The sequence below is a fragment of the Pogona vitticeps genome, chromosome 7 (genome assembly GCF_051106095.1).
Source record: "Pogona vitticeps strain Pit_001003342236 chromosome 7, PviZW2.1, whole genome shotgun sequence".
In the NCBI taxonomy this organism is placed as follows: Eukaryota; Metazoa; Chordata; class Lepidosauria; order Squamata; family Agamidae; genus Pogona; species Pogona vitticeps.
Window position 1 is genome coordinate 19088134 of NC_135789.1, and position 18205 is coordinate 19106338.

General features: G+C 62.5%; 2 protein-coding genes across 5 annotated transcripts; one reads left to right on the forward strand and one right to left on the reverse strand.

The window, feature by feature from the left end:
* The first annotated feature begins 49 nt into the window (after window positions 1-49).
* Window positions 50-7755, forward strand: LOC110079224 (inactive serine/threonine-protein kinase PLK5). 3 transcript variants are annotated; one of them, XR_012080633.2, is made up of 15 exons: window positions 50-337; window positions 1493-1600; window positions 1970-2086; window positions 2488-2617; window positions 3548-3635; window positions 3775-3870; window positions 4022-4220; window positions 4343-4481; window positions 4746-4825; window positions 5105-5225; window positions 5621-5701; window positions 5938-6100; window positions 6391-6489; window positions 6735-6845; window positions 7063-7199. XR_012080633.2 is itself a non-coding variant. In XM_072978218.2 (15 exons), exons 1-15 carry the CDS (start codon window positions 221-223, stop codon window positions 7246-7248), a joined length of 1866 nt encoding a protein of 621 aa, XP_072834319.2. In that variant the 5' UTR covers window positions 51-220; the 3' UTR covers window positions 7249-7755. The 3 variants fall into 3 exon arrangements, 2 of the variants coding, with proteins under 2 accessions (XP_072834319.2, XP_078235021.1); XM_072978218.2 differs by having other exon boundaries at window positions 51-337; window positions 6360-6489; window positions 7063-7755; XM_078378895.1 differs by lacking the exon at window positions 7063-7199 and having other exon boundaries at window positions 51-337; window positions 6380-6489; window positions 6735-6843.
* A 3142-nt stretch (window positions 7756-10897) lies between these two features.
* Window positions 10898-18011, reverse strand: THOP1 (thimet oligopeptidase 1). 2 transcript variants are annotated; one of them, XM_078378897.1, is made up of 13 exons: window positions 17774-18011; window positions 16717-16920; window positions 16013-16161; window positions 15688-15795; window positions 15138-15240; window positions 14644-14804; window positions 14382-14517; window positions 13739-14105; window positions 13294-13495; window positions 12858-13044; window positions 12532-12660; window positions 12007-12143; window positions 10898-11702 (listed from the first exon to the last, which is right to left on the reverse strand). In XM_078378897.1, exons 1-13 carry the CDS (start codon window positions 17994-17996, stop codon window positions 11544-11546), a joined length of 2265 nt encoding a protein of 754 aa, XP_078235023.1. In that variant the 5' UTR covers window positions 17997-18011; the 3' UTR covers window positions 10898-11543. The 2 variants fall into 2 exon arrangements, with proteins under 2 accessions (XP_078235023.1, XP_078235024.1); XM_078378898.1 differs by lacking the exon at window positions 17774-18011 and adding an exon at window positions 17431-17696.
* Window positions 18012-18205: the final 194 nt, after the last annotated feature.

The window sequence follows — 18205 nt, forward strand, 5'->3', positions numbered from 1 at the left end:
CTTTCCCCTCCCTCTGCCCTATAAAAAGGCCCCGCCAGGGCGCCCCCTTGGCCAGACACTCGCCAGCCCTCCGTGCAGCTGCAGCCGTCTCTGCCTCCGTGGCTGCTGAACGGGACGGGGAGGAGAGGGGTGTCCTGGAGGGTCCCCAAGATCTCCACCCCACCCCACCCCCTGGTCTTAGTGGGTCTGCAAAGGGGGAAGAGGCGAGTGGGGGGGTGCCATGGGGAGGGGGAAGCCGGCCTGGAGCAGGAGAGGGGACGGGGAGGCGCTGAGGAGATTCTTCCTCGAAGACCCGGCCACGGGGACCCTCTACAAGTGGGAACAGCTGCTGGGCAAGGTGAGCCCTCGCCAGCCTTCCCCCTCCATGTGCGTGTGTGTGTGTGTGTGCACCAAGCTGCGCGTGTACCGTGGGTGCAACTGCTTTGTGGCTCAAGCCCCCCTCCCCAGCTTCTACCGCTTCCCTGCCCGCCCCCCACTCTTGGTTCCCCTTCGGCTCCTTCCTTGTTGCGGGGTCCCTTCCGAGAGGCATCCTGGCGCTCCCAAGGATGCCTGGGGTAGGGGGGAGGAGCAGAGAGGATGATGGCTGGAACAGAAATTTTCTTCATGGAGGGTCGGGGCCAGAGGGACCCAAGCCTGCATGTGTGTATGTGGGGGGGGAGGTCTGAGGAGGGAGACCTGGGGGGGTGACTCCTTCCATGGGGTGGGAGTGGGGGAAACTGTCACCAGGTGAAGACGTGGCTCAAGGTTACCCCTTCCCTCCCCCCGAAGGGGCTCGGGGCAGAAACCCAAGCCCCCATCCCTCCCCCCTGCCCTTTTTTGCTGGCTTTTTGTAGGGGTGGGTGCATGGGGCGGCCTCATGCAGGGTGTGTGTGTCGTCTTAAAAAAAACCCCAAAGGTACTGCAGCTGCCACCCCTCCCTTGTCCCCCTGCCCCAAGGCCAGGGCCCATGGAGGATCCGGTTTTCCTGCATGGTACCAGACACCGTTAGGAGATTGCCAGCAGGTTTGGGCCTCTGAACCCATGGCCGGAAGGTGCAGAGCCCACCAGGAGAGGTCTCTGTCCCTGAGGAGGTTTCAGTCAGAGGTAGAGGGCTCAGGAGGAGGAGGAGAGAAGCCAGCTTTTGAACCCCACAGCATTCTTCATCAGCCTGAACAAAGAGCTCTGGCACCTCCTGTACTCTTTCATCCATCGACCGAAGCCATCGCTGGGGCTGGTTCTCCCCGATGAAAGTGGGAGGGGGCAGCCTTGGGCCTCCCCCAATGCCTCCTCTCTGCCCCTCTGTCTTCCAAAGGACCCAGGAGTCCGGCACCCCTTTTTTCCTGCCCCGGAAAACTGGGCACCCGGGTCTCTTGCCTCCTGGGCACCCCTCGCTCTCTCAGCCCTGGGGAGAAAGGGGTTGTTGAAGCAGGCCATGAGAGGGGGAGGGGGGGCCCTGGCCTCCCTCACCCCAGAAGCCCCCCCGTCCCCTTTTTTTTTGGTTGCCTCCTTGCAGGGTGCCTTCGGAAGGTGCTACAAGCTCACCGACACCTCCACCAACAAAGTCTATGCTGTGAAGGTCATCCCGCAGTCCTGGGGCTCCAGGCCAGACCGCCGAGGACAAGTGAGCCAGATCGGAGCGGGGCTGAGGGGGGTGGGTGGGCAGGCTGTGGGGCCAGAGGGTGTCCTGCAAAAGGGGAGGGGTTCCCTCCTCCCTGGAGACTCCAACACCCCCAACACCCCCCTCCCATCTTTGGTCCTTTCACTGCAGGCCTGTAGCGATGGGAGCTTCTCCGAGGAGCAGAGGATGGTCCTTCCTCTTCCCACCCCACAGCTTTTGTGGGGCTCTCGTTGGCTCTGGAAACCCCCCCCCCAGGCACCCCTTGGCCTCTCCTCTTGCTTCTCGCCCCCCCCAAGAGTGCCAGGGGGCACCTGTGGGAGACCTCGCTCTTCTGTTTCCTCTCCCCCATGCTCCGCTCTCCTTCACACGCAGGTGGAGCACGAGGCCGAAATGCACCGCCAGCTCAAACACCGCCACATCGTGGGCTTTCACCGGCATTTTGCTGACAAGGAGAACACCTACTTGGTCCTGGAGTATTGCAGCCGGAAGGTAGGAGGGCGGCGAGACCTCCAGGCTTGGCCCAGAAGCGGGTGAATCCCGATTTGCGCCAAATTATTTCTTTTTGCTCAAGGAATGAGGCAAACACAGGGAGGCCCCGGTTTCCTCCCTTCCCCAGGAATTCTTCTGGCCTTGGAGGAAAGGGGCTGACTTCGGGTGTTTTCCCCCGCTGTGGGGAAAAGGCAGACCATTCAACAGGTGTAGTACCCCCTGCCAAAGCGTGATGTAGGCAGACATTCAGCCACCATGGTCTCCTTTGTCTTCTTATGTTCTGGACTCCCAGGCTTTGCGATGCCAGGGTGGGGACCGCCCTTTCTGGGGGCCCCCCAGGCAATGGCTAAGCCTCCCTGCCGTCTTCCTCTCTGCTTTGCTCTCCCCCCCCCCCATCCCAGTCCTTGGCCCACATCTTGAAAGCCCGGAAGAGTCTGACGGAACCCGAGGTCCGGTTCTACCTGAAGCAGGTCCTTGCCGGCTTGCAGTACCTTCACCGCCAGGGCATCATCCACCGGGACCTCAAGCTGAGTAAGTGGCCGAGGGTCCCAGGGAAGAGGGGGTGGGGGGCAGGATTGAGGAGGCAGGCTGGCAGACGTGGGGACCCAGAGGGGGGCAGTGCCCAGGGGGACGAGGGGAAATGGAGGGGGCATCTCTCCCACCGGGCAGTCGGCTGTCCGGCCATGGCAACCCACCAGCCGGCACCGGGTTGAACTTGCTGCCGAAAACAGAAAGGAGGGAGAAAGCCCTTCTTCCCGAGGGGGTTTGGGCAGCCAGGGAACACCCCTGTAAACCTCTGCCTGAACAAAGGACCAGGTGTGTGTGTATGTGGGGCAGCTCTGACGGCCGGGAGGGCTCCTGCAGCCGTCCAGGTCACCTGTCTCCTGTCTGCGCCTTTGGCCGGCCCCAGAGGCAAGCAGGTGTGTGTGTGGGGGGAGGAGGACAGGCTGGCCGGCTGGCCCTCTAGAGCTACCCACTGCTCCCCCCCACGGCTCAGCCTCGGTCCTGGGACCTGCAGGGGCCAAGGCGGCCTTCGGGGGGGGAAGTTAAAAATACACCCCTGCCGCCTGTCTCAGGGCAGAGTAAATGCCTGCAGGGTGACCTCACGCCTCTATTCTGGGGCCTCCAGCCAGCAGCTTGGGTTGAGAGCAACGGCCTCCAGCCGGCTGGGATCATGCAGCCTGTGTTGTTGTTGTTGTTGTTGTTGTTGTGGCTTGGTGTGATGGCGTGGCCCCAGGGGTCCTCTTCTCAGCTGGACGAAGACAGGAGGCCCAGGGTTCTGGTGGGGGAAAACGTGGCAGCAGCCCGAGGGCCTGCTGTGTTTCCAGCAGGACGAAGGGCTGCTTAGGGTGTGGGAGGGGGCCACGGGCCACCCACCTGCCCCCCTAAAGACACCCCCAACACTTCCCTAACCATGGCTTTTCTCTCTCTCTGACCTCAAACCCCCCCCCCCCATTCCAGGCAACTTCTTTGTCACCAAGAACATGCAGGTGAAGATCGGGGACCTGGGTCTGGCCATTTGGGCCGAGCAGGCCGGCCGGAGGCAAGGGTGAGCCTTTTGGGGAGCGCAGTGGGGCAATGGAAGGCCGCTTTTGCCCTCCCAGAGTGGGAAGAGATGCTCTTGCCAAGCCTTTCTCCTTGGAGGGGGGCGGGCTGGTGTGACGGCGTTGGTTCTCCCTTCTCCCCAGAGTGGTCTGTGGGACCCCCAACTACCTGGCCCCCGAGGTCATCGCCAAGAAGGGCCACTCCTTCCAGTCGGACATCTGGGCCCTGGGGTGCATCATGTGAGTGAGAAGACGAGCCGGACGCTCCCTCCGGATCAGGAAGAAGGCACAGCCTCAGGGCAGGGGGGTAGTGGGGTTTTTTTGGGGGGGGGGGAGGGGAACTGAGCCTCACCTTCCTCTTCCTCCTCCTCCTCCTCCCCCCCCCCACCAGGTACACGGCCCTGACCGGCTACTCCCCCTTTGAAATCACCCACCAGCCAGAGATGTACCGGTGCATCCAGGAGGGGCGCTACCCTGTCCCCAGCCACCTCTCCCCGAATGCCCGGGACCTGATTGGGAAGCTGCTGGCCCCCGACCCGGCCGCCCGGCCCAGCCTGGAGGAGATCCTCCGCCACCCCTTTTTCACCCAGGTAGGGGCTCCTTTCTTCTGCCCATGGGTTTTGTGGGGTTGGGGAGGCAAAGGGAAGGGGGAAAGAAGGGGGAGCCCACTTCTCCAAATGGCTTTCTTGCCCCCCTCGCCCCCACTTTGCAGGGCTTCACTCCAGCCCGGCTCTCCTCCCGAGCGTGCCACTCAACCCCCTTCTTCGTCCTGCCAAATCGGCTGCGGAAATTCTTCCAGAAAGCCACCCGGGTACTTTTCGGAGGGGGTTCCTGCTGGGAGTCGCGGACAGGTGAGTAGCGCCAGGAGGATGATCCTTCCCTGGACAAGGCAGCAGCAGCAGAGAGCGGGGGGGAGAGAGAGAGCTGAGACAGAGAAGGATTCACAGAGGCACACATACCCCCCCCAAGGGCGCATCTCCCAGTGGCTCTTTGCCTTCTCCACGTGCTCAGAGGACACCTTGCTTCTCCATCATTCCTTAAGCCCTGGCGGGGAGGGGGAAATGAGCCCCCAAAGGCCAAGCCTGAAGGCTCTGACACCTTCTCTCTCCGGCCAGCGAGCCCTATGCCCCAAGAAGCAGAGGACGTCCGGGCCCCGGCAGTGCCTCGGGGTCCACCCACGGAGACCCCGAGCTTGGTAAGGAGAGGCTCCGGGCGTTGGGGTGCCTTCTGGAGGAACCCTTTGGCCGAGATCCGGCCGGCTTCCCTGACACTTCCGTGCCAGAGAATCGGAGTGGCAGGGGAAGAGGTGGTCCCTGACTCCCCCGGGCTTTCCCCTCTGCCTGGGGGGGAGCTCAGTCACCTGCTCCCCTATCTTCCCTCGTGCCCTGGGGGCATGACAGCAGCCCGCCCTGCTCTCTAGGGCTCACGGAGGGGGGCGGCTGCCTTCTTTCTTTCTCCCTCTTCCTCCTTGAAGGAAGCCGGAAAGGGAGAGGAAGAGGAGGCCACAGAAGAGGAGGAAGAGGAGGATCCGAGCAGCGTCCCCCTCCGCCTGCTCATGAGGGGGTCCCTGAAGGACGGCCGACCTGGAGCAGGGGGTGAGCGTTGGGTTGCCCCCCTGGAGTCCAGGGGCTGGGCTGGGGCATCATGAGCAGAGAGGCCACGGGGTGTCTGTGTGTGTGTGTGGGGGGGCTGCAATGGAGGGCAACTTCTGTAAAAGGCAAAGGAGGAGGACCAGTGGGCCAAAGGTGGCCGGGATGGGCCACCGGGCCCACCAGGAGCGAGGCAGAGCCAGGCTGATCCACGCCCATCCGCGGTGACCCAGGAGACTGAAAATGGCTGACTGACCAACTGGGGGCACCCCCTCCATCCAGCTGGCCTGGCCCTTCTCCTGCCTCTTGGGGGGAAGGTGTTGGACCGAGGGGCTGGGGCTGTGGGGTGGAAGCTGCCGGCCCTGCCACCGGGGACCCACGCCCTCCCCCTTCCTTTCCAGGGGACACCGACTGGAGCCCCGGCGGCTTGATGGAGACCCTGGACCACACTCTGCGGACGTGCCTCCGGACAATCCCTCTGGGTGAGGAGGTGGGGGGCGGGCGGGCAGGGGGTCGATCTCCACCCCCAAACCCTCTTTGGAGGCGAGGGTGGGGTCTGACCTCCGGGGACTGGGGGGGAGCTTGTCTTCCTTTGCTGAGCCAGACCGGTGGAGGGTTGGGGGCCCCTCCGGGCAGGCTTGGGGGGGGGTCTCCGGGCGGGCTGAGCCTTTCCTCCCTCCCTCTTTCTCCCCCCTCCAAAATAACCTCCCCTCGGCAGCCAACCGGAACCCTGAGCACCAGCGGTGGCCCCACCCGGTCCGGATGGTGACCAAGTGGGTGGATTATTCCAACAAGTACGGCTTCGGCTACCTGCTGTCCGATGGGTCGACGGGGGTGCTTCTGGCTGATGGGACCCACCTGGTTCTCTGCCCCTACCACCAGTAAGTGCCTGCCCTCCCTCCCACCTCCTCCCCCACCCCTCACAGAGGGTCTGGAAGGAGGAGAGGCTCACCCAAACCCTGGCCCCCCAATCCGTAGACTTCCCTTAAGAGGCTGGTGGTTGGGTGGGCCTGGGGAATGGGCTGCCCGGCATCCCTTGGGAGGGACGGCCGAGCCCCACTACCGAGAAGGCCCTGCGGGTGTGACACGGCCCTGGGGTCATTCCATGGGTGTCTCATCCCCCCCCAACCCAATCTCCAGGCGCGTCACTTACTGTGCAGAGGCCCCCCAGGTGGCCTCCTTCCCGCAGCGGGAGGTGCCGGCGTCCCTCAGCATCAAGATGGGCATCCTTGAGTTCTTCACACAGTACATGCAGCGGCGGCTGCTGGAGGTGAGAGGCGGCCTCGGTGGAGAAGGAGGGAGCGGGTGGGTGGCCGCGTGGGTGGCCCTTTTTTGGGGGCTGGGGGCAAGCGAGCAAGGGCACCTGGCAGTGCCCAAGGAAGGCAGGGGAGGAGGGTTTGAAGTTGGCCCTCGAAGCTGGCCCTCTGGTGACCCTCTGGCTGCACCTCTCTGGGGGTGGGGAGAGTCTTTCCCCCCCCCCAGCTTGGACTCCAGGTCCTTCTCCTTCCCCGGCAGGGGGGCCTCCAGCCGACCAGCCCCGGGAGCTCTGGGGAGGAACTGACTCTCCGGCACTTCGCCAAATCTGACGAGGCTCTCCTGATGGTCTTTAGCGATGGAAGCCTGCAGGTAAAAGGGTCGGCTGCAGCTTGGCCTCAATATCCTGGGCAGGGGTGGGGGTCTGCTCTTCTCCCGCCCCTCCCGAAACCCCCCAGTCCCCTCCCTTCCTCTCCAGATCAAACCTTAAGGGTGGTCCCGTTTCCAGGCCGGGAGTGGGGGGTGCAGGGGGTGGCTAGCATTGACACCCCCCCATCCCTTGCCTTCCCCCCCCTCTGCCCGTTTCCAGGTCAACTTCTACCACGACCGCACCAAAGTCGCCCTCAGCCGCTGGGGCGGAGAGACTCTCCTGACGTTTGTGGACGGCCAGTGCCAGAGTGCCACCTTCCCCCTGGATGCCCTGGCGCGGGAAGGGTGGGCGCCCCCCCTGCGGGATCGGATGGTCTACACTCTGCACATGCTCCACTGCCTGTAGAGACACTCTTCCCCTCCCTACAAGAAGACGCCCTCCACCACCCTAGAGGATGCTGGGCAGACCCGATCCTGCTTGTGCTCTGAGCGGCTGAAAGAGACGGTGCTGAACCCGGGAGGTTTGGGGCTTGAGAGTGGCTGTGTGTGTGTGTGTGTGTGTGCACGCGTGTGTGTAGGAGAGGGAGGGGAAAGGAAGGCGGCAGGTAGGCAGGTGAAGGAGGGGTGGGAACGGCTGGATCGTCCCCACCTGATCTTTTCTGGCTACCAAGAAGGAGGTGCGGAAGACCCGACACAGGGCAAAGGGAGGAAAAGGCAGGCAGGTTGTCGGAAGGGGGAGGCAGGTGGAGGGTGTGGGCTGGCACTGGTGCAAAAGGTGTGCAAGGCAGATGTTCCAGAAAGTAGTGAGAAAAGGCAGAAGAAAGGTGAAGCGGGCGGTGGGGGAGACAGACCAGAATCCTTGCAAGGAGAGGTCCGGCCAGAGGGGGTCCCTGGGTGCTGGGCTCAGGGGGGCTTGGGGTGTGAAGGCTGAGGAGGGTGGTTGAGGAGGGTGGGGGGAAAACAGATGGGTCTTTTTGTGTGGGGGGGGACCAAGGTGGGGGGAGGAGGAGGAAGGAAGTGTAAGACAAACTTTGTTTCGTGGCTGGGGGTGGGGGGATGGGACGCGAAAGGCCGCTGTGCTGAGGCCGGCCCTTCTTATGGGCACAGCAGGTTCTCTGGCTCCCGGGGGGGCACCAGGGGGTGAGGCGGGTGGGAAGAGCCAGGCTGGGTGAGGGGGTGGCATGGAAGGGGTGCGGGAGGGGCACAGGGGAGGCTCTCCCCTCCCCATCCCTGTTTGCATTAAAGCCACGTGGATGAATCGCACTCTGGCGCTCGGAGAGTTTCTTTCGTCTGAATCGGCCGCAGTTTCGCTCTTTGGCCCTGCCCGACCCTGGAATCCGGGCCCCTGGAGACCCCTCAGGCCAAGTGGCTCCAGCCCCTCCGCCCCACCTTACCCTCAGCCTCATAAGGATGGGGGGGGGCTGGGAAGTGTCCTTTGCCTGCTCCGAGGGGCCCCCTGCCAACCCTTGGCCTTCTGGCCCCAGCAGGGTGGTGGGCCTGGCGCTAGAGAGCCCCGAGCAGGTGCTGGCCCCGTCCCCCACCAGGATGGTGCCACGTACCTTTCTCCGGAAGGCCGGCCAAGCCAAGGTCGCGTGACCCCCCCCCCCCTCTGGAGATTAGCTGCCAAGGTCTCAGGGGCAAACATGTCGCCACCTTTCAGGAAAACATGGCAGTGGAATGCGGTGCGTTCCTGGCATGGTCTGCTTATCAGGGAGATGGCAGTTCGCCAGCCCCCGCCCCCCCCCCCTCGGTTACAGCCTCCCTGGTCTCACCTCGGCCCATCTCCTCCTTTCGCCCTTTGGCCCTGCCACCCCCTTGCCCTCTCAGCCCCTCACTTTGGGGGGGGGGCAGAAGAAGACCAGACCTGGCAGCCCTGCCCCCACCCCCACCCACTGGTGAGCACAGTCAGGTTTCTGTCCCTCATGGTCCCATCAACATTCTTAGTCTGGAGCAGAACGGGTTCAGTGGGGCCCACGTGAGGGAGAGCGTCTGCTGAATGCAGAAGCTGGCCTTTTAGAGAATCTGTGATAGGTCCATAAGTCGGTCGGTCGGTCGGAAGAAGGAAGGCAGGCTAATGATGGGAGGAAGGGATGAAGAAGCTAAGGAAGGAAGGAAGGGTTTGAAAAGGGAGATGCCTGGGGTGGCTGGTTGAGCCGCTCACTCTCAGAGGGAGGGACGCATGCACACATGGGGGCTGTCCGTGGGCCCAGGCTGTCCTTCAGCCAAAGGTGGTCCAGTGCAGGCCAATTCCCTGCCATGCTGACCACTGTCCTAGGTCAAGAGGTAGGTGCCACAACCCAATTTTTAATCTGTGAGACAGACCGTTTCCCTCCCCTGCCCCCCCAGCTCCCATTCAAAGGGGTTTTGCCCCTGCCTTTTGGGGATGCCTCATCAGAAGGAGGAACAATCATCTGGGGATCTTCCCTACATCCAGGAGCAAGAAAATGCACCCACCGGGAAGCGATGGGGCTCGCTGTGCAGAAGTGCTTGTGTTCCGCTGTACTGTATATTTGAGCACAAGGGGTTTGGGGGCTGGGAAATGGCCCTCGTGGGGCGGTTGGGGGTGTCAGCTTGTGGAGAGAGAGAGAGAACGGGTGTGTGTGTGTGTGTGTGTTTCCAGGCCCCTCTGGCTCTGATCTTGGCTCTCTCCCGGATCCTTCTTGGGAGAGCGTCAGGTTGCCCTCCTAGTTCAGCGCAGCTGCTCTGGCGCAGGGCAGGGTGGCCAGGGAGGGAGGGAGAGCCCACCGTCCCAGCTGCAGGGGGGGAGCTAATTTAGGGGCTGCCATTTAAATCAGAGCATAGACAAGGAGGGGAGAAAGCTAAGCCCAGATGCCGGCTGTCTGGGAAAGGAGCAAAAGGGAATGGCCAGTTCTAGGCAACCGGGGAACTCGGATGGTGTCGCACGGCAGCTCCCATCATCCCCAGTCGGCCTCCCAACCGACAGGGATGGCTCAGAGCTGCAGCCGGATGTGTGTGTGTGGGGGGGAAATCTGGTGGCCAAAGCACCCTCCTCCGTGCAACCAGGCCCCCTCGACCCCTGCCCAGCAGGAGAACCACCTGTACACGCACACCCCCAGTGGGGTCCCAAACAATGCCTCCCAGCCCCCCCCTTTGCTGGTAAGCGACGATGGGAACTGTAGTCAGCCAAATGATGGGAGAGCCGGGTGATGGGGCCAACAGGCAGGCCGCTGGTTTCCTGCCCATGTGCACATGGTGGCATGTGGGTTCCAGTCATTTGGGGAGGGGGCTTGCTTCTTGGCCCCCTCCCCGCCATCCCAGAGAGCGGAGTCAGCCTGAAGCCCTGCAGCGAATCTCTAATAAGGTCCCCTCCTGTTTTGGACAGCTCTCGCTCGTTCCCCTCCCAGCCTCCACCCACCTGCCAGCCCAGGGACGCTTATAGCAAAACCAGGTGGGGGTCTTGCCAGGGGGGCAGCACCCCACAGGAGCTGGGATGCCTTTGCCAGGACTGGTGGGGAGAACCAGGGGCCCAAAATACGGTGGCACACCTGGAAAGAAAGGCGAGAGCAGAGAGACCCGGGAGGCTTAAGGCGTTGGCTTGGAAAGCACGACAAGGACCCAAAGCACACCAGGGTGTGAGGGGGGGGGTTGCCAGGGAATCTGGTCCCCCCCATGTGACCAATTTAGCCCCTGCCCCAGTGCCCATAAAAGGACCCATGGTCTGCCCCACTGGGAAAGTTTGCAGCCTCTGCTCTGGCTTTCCTCATCAAACGACGCGAGGGTTGGGTTCATTCTTCCTAAAATTAACCCCACGAGTTCCCCCCCCGATTGGACTGGGCGCATGTGTGTGTGTATGTGTGTGTGTGCGTGTGCGTGCAGGCAGCACCAATCACAGGACGAAAGGCGAACCCTGGTTGGTGCTTCGAGGGCAGGAGCTGCAATAACCAGCTCCCCACCCTTCTCCCAGGTAGGGCCCTGCATGGCCAAAGGGGGGGGGGAAGCTCATGGCAGAAGGCTTATTTTGGGGGTGCCGCCCTCAATCCCCCAACGCCGTGCTCACTCCTCCGTGGGGGCCAAGAGAGCACAGAACGCAGAGGGAAGGTTTCAAACTTTATTAGCTGTGCATCTCTCGCTGGGAGGAGGAAGAGTCAAGACCCTCAGAGAAAAAAGGGCGGATGGGTGGGCGCAGCCGGCAGACCCGACTGGACAAATTTTCCGCCTGGTTGAGGGATCCCCTGAGGAAGGCCAGAGGCTGCTCCTGGCTCGTATGGACTTTGGGGAACCAGGAATATAGGCTTGGCCCTGGGGGCCCCTCCCACTGCATCGTTTTCTGCTGAGCTCTGGGTCAAAAAGCGGCCGGCTTCTTCCTGGCTGAGCAGAGCAAGGGGAGGACGGGAGTTTCCTGGCCCACCTGGTGGACACTTCCCCATTTCCGGACCCCGCTTCCAGTTGCTTTTGGGAAACGATGGCAGCTCACAAGGGGTCCTGGTTCAAAATTAGCCCAACGGAGACACGTTCTCCGCTGGCAGGAAGATACTTGGGATGGGGCAAGTCCTTGGTTTCAGAACGTGACTGCAACTCCCATGATCCACCAGAGCTCAGACCCTCCTAACCGGGTCTGCCTCCCTGCTCGCCCTTAGACAAGCAGGCCAACCAACCCTCCTCCTCCCTCCCTGGGACGTATGAACCATGACGATAAGGTGCACGGAGGATCGGGGCCCTTCCCCCCCACCAAGGGACTGCTCAGCAAGCTGAGGAGAGGGAACTGGGCTCCACCGCCAGCCCCTTGCTGGCCAGGAAGGCCTCCTGCTTCGGGTCTCGCCCCAGGAACTGGCGTAGCATCTCGGAGGCGTCCAGGGAGCCCCCTGGGCGGAGGATGCAGTTCCGGTAGTCCGCCCCCACCTGGAAAGAGCGGAGAGAGAAGCCCCATGGGGAGGGTGTCAAGAGAGGCACCAGTGCTGATTCTGGCTGGGGCTGTCCCCAGCCTTCACCCCCTGCGACTCCCGTGTGTGTGTGTGTGTGTGTGTGTGTGTGTGTGTGTGTGTGTGTGTGTGTGTGTGTGTGTGTGTGTGTGTGTGTGTGTGTGTGTGTGTGTGTGTGTGTGTGTGTGTGTGTGTGTGTGTGTGTCTCTCTCCCATTCAAGACTGGCCTGAAAGGTGGCACTGGGGAGAAGGAGGAGGAGGAAGAGTAGGGGGAGTCCCCTCACCTTCGGGCTCATGATTCCTTCCTGCTTGAACCGGGTGTAAAACATGTCCATGGAATAGACTTCGCTCCAGAGGTAGCCGTAATACTGGGCGTCGTAGCCGCCCGCCAAGTGGCCGAAAGTAGCCGGCATGTTCGTACCTGCCAACGATTCACACACAGGAAAGGTTGCGCAGGGGCCGGGACGGAGAGGCTGCCGAGAAAACGTCCAGCAGGGCCGGCCTTTCTCCACCCACGGCTGCCCTTGGTTAAGACGGTTTGGAAGTCTCCGCTGGCAGGAGGCGACCAGCGGGCATCACCTCATGCCCTAATCCTGGCACCACGACATGAAACAGATCGATGACGAGGCCTGGTGGCCCCTGGACTGCATAGCCCTAAAGCCGTGGCCCTCGGGGGGCTCCTGGACTACAGCCCCCGTCACCACGGGCCACGCTGGTGCAGGGAGAGGCGTGATCTGGCAACTCTCCCCCCACCGGCAACCCTTGGTCCATCCAGGGGGTGTCGTCTGGGGACCCCCTCTGCCACTTGCCTGGGGTGGCCGGAACACCCAAGACCTGGTCGCAGAGCCTGCTGTACTCCTCCGCAGGGTCGGCCTTTGTCTCCGTGTGCAAAGCCTGGTCCACCTTCGCCAGGACGATCTGCCGCAGGTTGAAGAGGCCTGGAGAGCGAAGGACAGAAGGGGTGGCACCCGTCTGGGGTGTGTGTGTGGCTTTTCAGCCCTCCCAGAGATGCCAAGGCGCAAAGCTGGACCCCCCCCCGCCCCTGCTGTCCACCCCCCCTTGAAAGAAACGTCCCGCCGGCTGGTGTGCCATGGGTGCAAAATCCTTGCCCTCCCTGCAGGAGAAGCCCCCCCACCTGTGTTGGCCTGGCGGGACTGGATGAGCTGCTCCAGGAGCGCGTCCGGGATGGGGCTGCCCGTCTTGTGGTGCCGGGACATCCGCCGGAGGGGCTCCTTCTCCCACACCCAGTTCTCCAGCATCTGCGAAGGGGCTTCTACGAAGTCCCGCTCCACGTGGGTCCCGCTGAACATGGCAAAGTCAGCCTGCGGTTTTTTGGGGGGGGGAAATGAGAGAGGCGGCAGCAGCAAGGGGCCGGAACCCCCCCAGGACCCCTCCCTGCCCCCCCCCCCTCAGTCTCCCGAAATCCTAACGGGTAAACCCTGGAGGTTTAAACCCTCGGGAGCCCTTCCCTGCTCTTCTACTGTGACAGTCTGAGCGTCCACAGCCTCGGTGCCCCCCAGGACCGCATTCCCCCACCACGCCCTGCCCGGGGGGGTGCCCTCTGCCCGCACCTGGGAGCACAGCTGGTGCATAACGTGTCCGAACTCATGGAAGTACGTCTCCACCTCATCATGCTGCAGCAGGGAAGGGGCGTCCGCCGTCGGCTTGGTGAAGTTGGCCACCATGGCTGCCACCGAGATCTGGCGGCTGCCGTCGGCCAGCAGGCAGCCCGGCTGGAGGCCAAAGCAAGCGGCGTGCCCGTACTTCCCCTCTCTGGTCCGAAGAGAGAACAGAGAAAGGGGGGGGGGGCAAGTCCGTCCCCTCAGACACGGCCGGCAGAGTTGTGCAAGGCCCAGTGGACCGGACTCTGGCCCCTCTCGGATCGGGGGGGTGGGTGGGGAGCCCCTCAGGAACCAGCCACCTGCTGGGGACCAGCCGCCATACCAAGGGAGACGACCCCCAGCCTCTCCCCCATTCCTGGCCCCAACCCCCCACTTTCCCGGCGGCCCAGCTCACCGCGGGTAGAGGTCCAGGTAGAACTTGCCGAGGGTCTCCCCCGAGGTGAGGTCCTTGACGGCGTAGAGCCGGACGTCCGGGTGCCAGGTCTGGACGTTCTCCTCCAGCTGGAAGGAGAGGCCCAACAGCTCCTGGTAGATCTGGAGCAGCCCGGCCGTCACCACCTGCATGGGGAAGTACTCCTTAAGGAGGTTGTGGTCCACCCGGTACTGGGTCTCTTCCACCTGGTTCATGTAGTAGCGCATGTCCCAGGCGTTGATGCGCCCGTCAAAGGGGAGGGACCGCTTCTCGCACTCGGCCCGCTTCAGCTCCAGGAGGGTCGCCCGCTCTTTCTCCCCCAGGGGGCGCAGCTTGCCGGCCAGCTCATCTGCAACGGGGTGGGGTAGGATGGGGGTCCGGGGCAAAGGAAAACAGAGGCCGGTGAGAGTTTGGAGAAGCTGGAGGTCCAAAGCATCCGGCCCCAGCCGCTGGGGAGGGGCCTTCCAGAGGCACTGAGGCCTCGAATGGAAGAGCGTGCCCGCAGGACAAAATCAGACCAGGAGAGCCTGCCGCCAGAGGCTCTCTTGGAAGCCAGCGGTTCGGCCAATCCGACCCAGCCCAGCCCCGCTGTCTTCGGAGCGCCTCTGCGCCGAGGGCTTTTTACCCAGGAAAGCGGCCACCGTCTTGCTGTTGCCGGCCATGTTCATCTCCAGCACAAAGTCTGCATGGGTTTCGAACCCAAGGAGGCCTGACTTTCGGGCCCTCAGGTCAACCAGCTCCTTCAGGATCCGGCAGTTCTCCTGGAAGGGGCAAAAAACACAGGGGGGGCGGGCGGGTAGGGTCACCTGCTGGACAGGGGACGGCAAAAAACCACCACACACGGAGGAAAAGAGACGGGTCCTTGGGGGGCGAGGGAGCCCACGCACCTCCTGGCACCGGGAATTGAACTTGGCCTCCATCTGCCTCCGAGTTTCGGGCACGTGGCATTTCTTCATCAGGGGGAAATAGTGGGGGTACTTCAGGGTGACCTTCAGCTTCCCTGCCTCAGTTTTCTCCAGGGAGTTGATGAAGTCCTCCGGCAGCCCGCCTGGATGGATGGAAGGAAGGATGGAACGATGGATGGATGGGTGCAAGGATGGATGGAAAGAAGGAAGGCAAGAGAAAGAAGGAAGGATGGATGGAAGGATGAATGGATGAAAGGCAAGAGAAGGAAGGATGGAAGGAAGGAAGGAAGGAAAATTCTTTTCCACCCCATGGCATTGCCCCCAGGGTGGCGTCCATGCTCTCCACCCTCCCTCCCTCCTTCCCCTCCTCCCTGGGGTTTTGGAGGAAGGGCCAAAGCTTCTACGTAGGAAGCCGCCTCCTGTGGCCCGCATATAGGGTGGTGGTGGGGGGTTGGATTCTCCCGCCGTGACCTCACCCAGCTCCTCCTCAGTGAACAGCAAGAACGTTGTGTCTTCGTTCAGGTTCTTGTTGAAGTCTATGCAAAGTAAGCTCATCTTCTTCTTGATGGCTTTGATTTTCTTTAGGGAAGAGAGAAATAATTTTGTAAAGAAGGGGCGAGAGAAGCCGAAGGACACAAAGATTTCTCCCCCTGGGCCGGGGCAACACTCTTAAACATTCAAGGAAACCCCCATTTCGAGGGGGGGGAAGATGGTTATCTTTACAGGAATCAGGAAAACCCCATAAGGCTGTTAAGAGGCATTGCCCTCAGAAAAGACCCACCCTGCTGGCAAGAATGCACTAGAACTGGTTTCTTCGTAGGGGTAGGCAGAGCGGCGTTTCTGGATTTTCGGCTTTGCCTCCCCAGCCGGCTGCGGCCCTGCTTGTAAGGAGCAGGAGAGCGAACTTACTTCCCAACACCTGCAGTGGAGGGTTTACTTTGAGGCCGGCAAAACCTGAAAAGTGCTTTAGCTTTTGCTGACAGGTCACCGTCCTGGCGTTTAAACGGGGTGTGTTTCCTTTCTCACCTCCTGAGTCGCTTCGGGCAGATGGAGGCCACTCCTGCGGCCCAATTTGATCAGCCTCTCCAGGTACCTCCTGGCCTCCGGCTTCATTGGCGTGTCTGCCACCTTTTCCTGCAAAAATGGTAGTGTGTGTGTGGGGGGGAAGGAGTCAGACATTTCCTGGCTCCCTCCCCAGTGCCTTCCTGCCTCCTCCTGCTGCCACATTTTGCGATGCTGAGCCGGCCAAGGGAGGAGAAAGAAGGTTCTTGTGCCCTCCACAACCCTTCCAAGCCGCCTTCTGATGGGCACGTGGCCTCCGGCACCCTTCTCTGCTCCTCTTCCCCCCCACCTGGAGCCAGATGATGCGTTGGTAGACGTCCCTCCTCATGCTCATCTCCACATCGAACTCCGAGAGCCGCTTGTCAGCCTCGGTGCTGGCCAAACGGACCTCCTTGGAGGGCGAGATGTGCTGTGGGAAGTCCAGCATGTTCCGCTGAACTGAAAGACAGCAAAGACCCCGGGCAGCGGGTTCAAATCCTGCACCAGGAAACCCTTGCCACTGGCCCACCCACCTCTCAGCACGGCTGATGCTCCTCCCCACCCTCCCAGGATGCGCCTGGCTGTACCTTTCCCCATCTTCTATTTAAAAAAAAATTCCCGTCATTTTTGAAGGTCTGGGAATTTGTCTCTGTTGGCTTCTGCCAAAGTACTTTCTAACATTTGCAAATTTTCTAAATGTCAAAATCTTTGCGGCTTGTGGGTTTTGTGGGCAGGCCTTTCACAGGTAGACGTTATTTCTCACCCAGAAAAGTGAACCTGGAAGCACCACGGCATTTCAGGGACCATGGGAAAGGATGCCGGGCCAGCTGAGCATGGAGATCTTTTGTAAATCTAATGGCTCTTAACGCCTTCTCTCCCCTACGAATCCTGTTGTGGATATTCACACAGAATGGTTTTACACCCGGGGCTGGCAGGGCTCCGCTCCCTTGTACCCCGTGGCCGGATTGTGGTCTGTAGCCCCTCTCCGTCTGCCCGTGTGCCCCCCCGTCTGACCTGTGTAGTCGACCTCGACGGCGGCCAGGGCCTTGAGGACACTTTCGAAGGAGACCTCCGGCTGCTCCAGGGCCCCCACCGCGTCGTAGACCTCCTTGGTACGGGCCATCAGCTCACTGGCCGCACTCTCGATCTGGGGCGCCGTCAGGTCCCACCGGAGGCGATTGGGGGCCCGTGGGGGTCCCTGGCCCTCCAGGGCACTCTCTGCCGGGGGGGGGGGGAGAAAGAGAAGCGGGAAAGAGGTTGGCAAGGGGGCAGGCACTCCCCAGAGAGGCACCGGGAGGGGGGGAGGAACACTCCCAGGTGTGTGTGTGTCTCCTGAAAAAGGCTCCCCCCCAGCCAAGCCAGTTCCTCCTTGCTGGTCCCCCCCCCCCGTGACCCTTCCTGAGTAGAGGGACTCCCCCCCCCCCGGGACTCCCAGTGCCAGGGGCTGGCGTGTGTGTGTACGTATGTGTGTGTGCGCGCGGGGGGGGGGGTCTTCCCAGCCCCACCCTGAGGATGCCAGGCGGACGCCCCCCTTCGGGGTTCGGGGTTCCTCCGCCCCAGTCACCGATCCCATCATCCCCCCTCCGTCGCCCTCCCCGGTGTGCCTGGCCAGGCCAGGCCAGACGTGGGTTCGCCCGGTGCAGCTCTCCTTCCCCTGGAGTCTCTCCGACCGGGGAGGATGGGAGTGGGAGTGAGGGAGGGGAGCGGAGGGGAGGGGAAGGGACCCACCGGTCGGGGGAGCCATGGCGGCTGCCTTTGGGCCCTGCCCTGCCCGGCGCTCCGGCTCCCTTGGGCTGGAAGAGGCGGCTCCGGCTTCTCCCGCGGAGCCTCTCACGTGGAGGGAGGGAGAGCAGGGGATCATGGGACAAGCCGGGCGGGAAGGAGGGAGGGAGAGAGAGAGAAAGGGAAGACCTCCCCACTCCCCTCCCTCCTCTTCCCCCCTCCCCGGAGGGTGTCTCCTTCCTCACCCCCCCTCCAACTTTGGATGGGCTTTGCTCTGGCTGGGGACTACAAGCCCCAGCATCCCCTGCCCAGCTCTGGCGGGGCTCTCTGTGGGGCCCCTGGTCCAAACCTTCTCCCGCCCCCGCGAAGTCCTCGTCTCTGTGTGTGTGTTTGTGTGTGTTGTGTCCCTCCCCCGCTTTGCTTTGGAAGAGCCGGACGTGTCGGGGGAAAACCTTACAGCCCGCATCCCCGGGGAGGGGCGGGGCGGGACTTGCTCCAAAGAGGGTCGGGAACGCCCTTCGCCCAGCGGATGACGCAAGGGAGGGCACGGCAGGGATGCCCTTCGCCACCATCGGGTAGCCGAGGGAATAGGGTTTCCCGGGGGTGGGGGTGAGCCCGGAAATCTGTCTGCAACAGGTTTTCTCTATTTCTTAACTCTATGGGCACGGGAGAATGGTTGAACCCGCTTGCGCTCTCTGCGCACGCGTTCTTTTGTGACGGGAGGTGAGCCTATGCCCTCCTGCGCGTGCGCAACTTGGAATTGACTTGGCCGTCCATTACT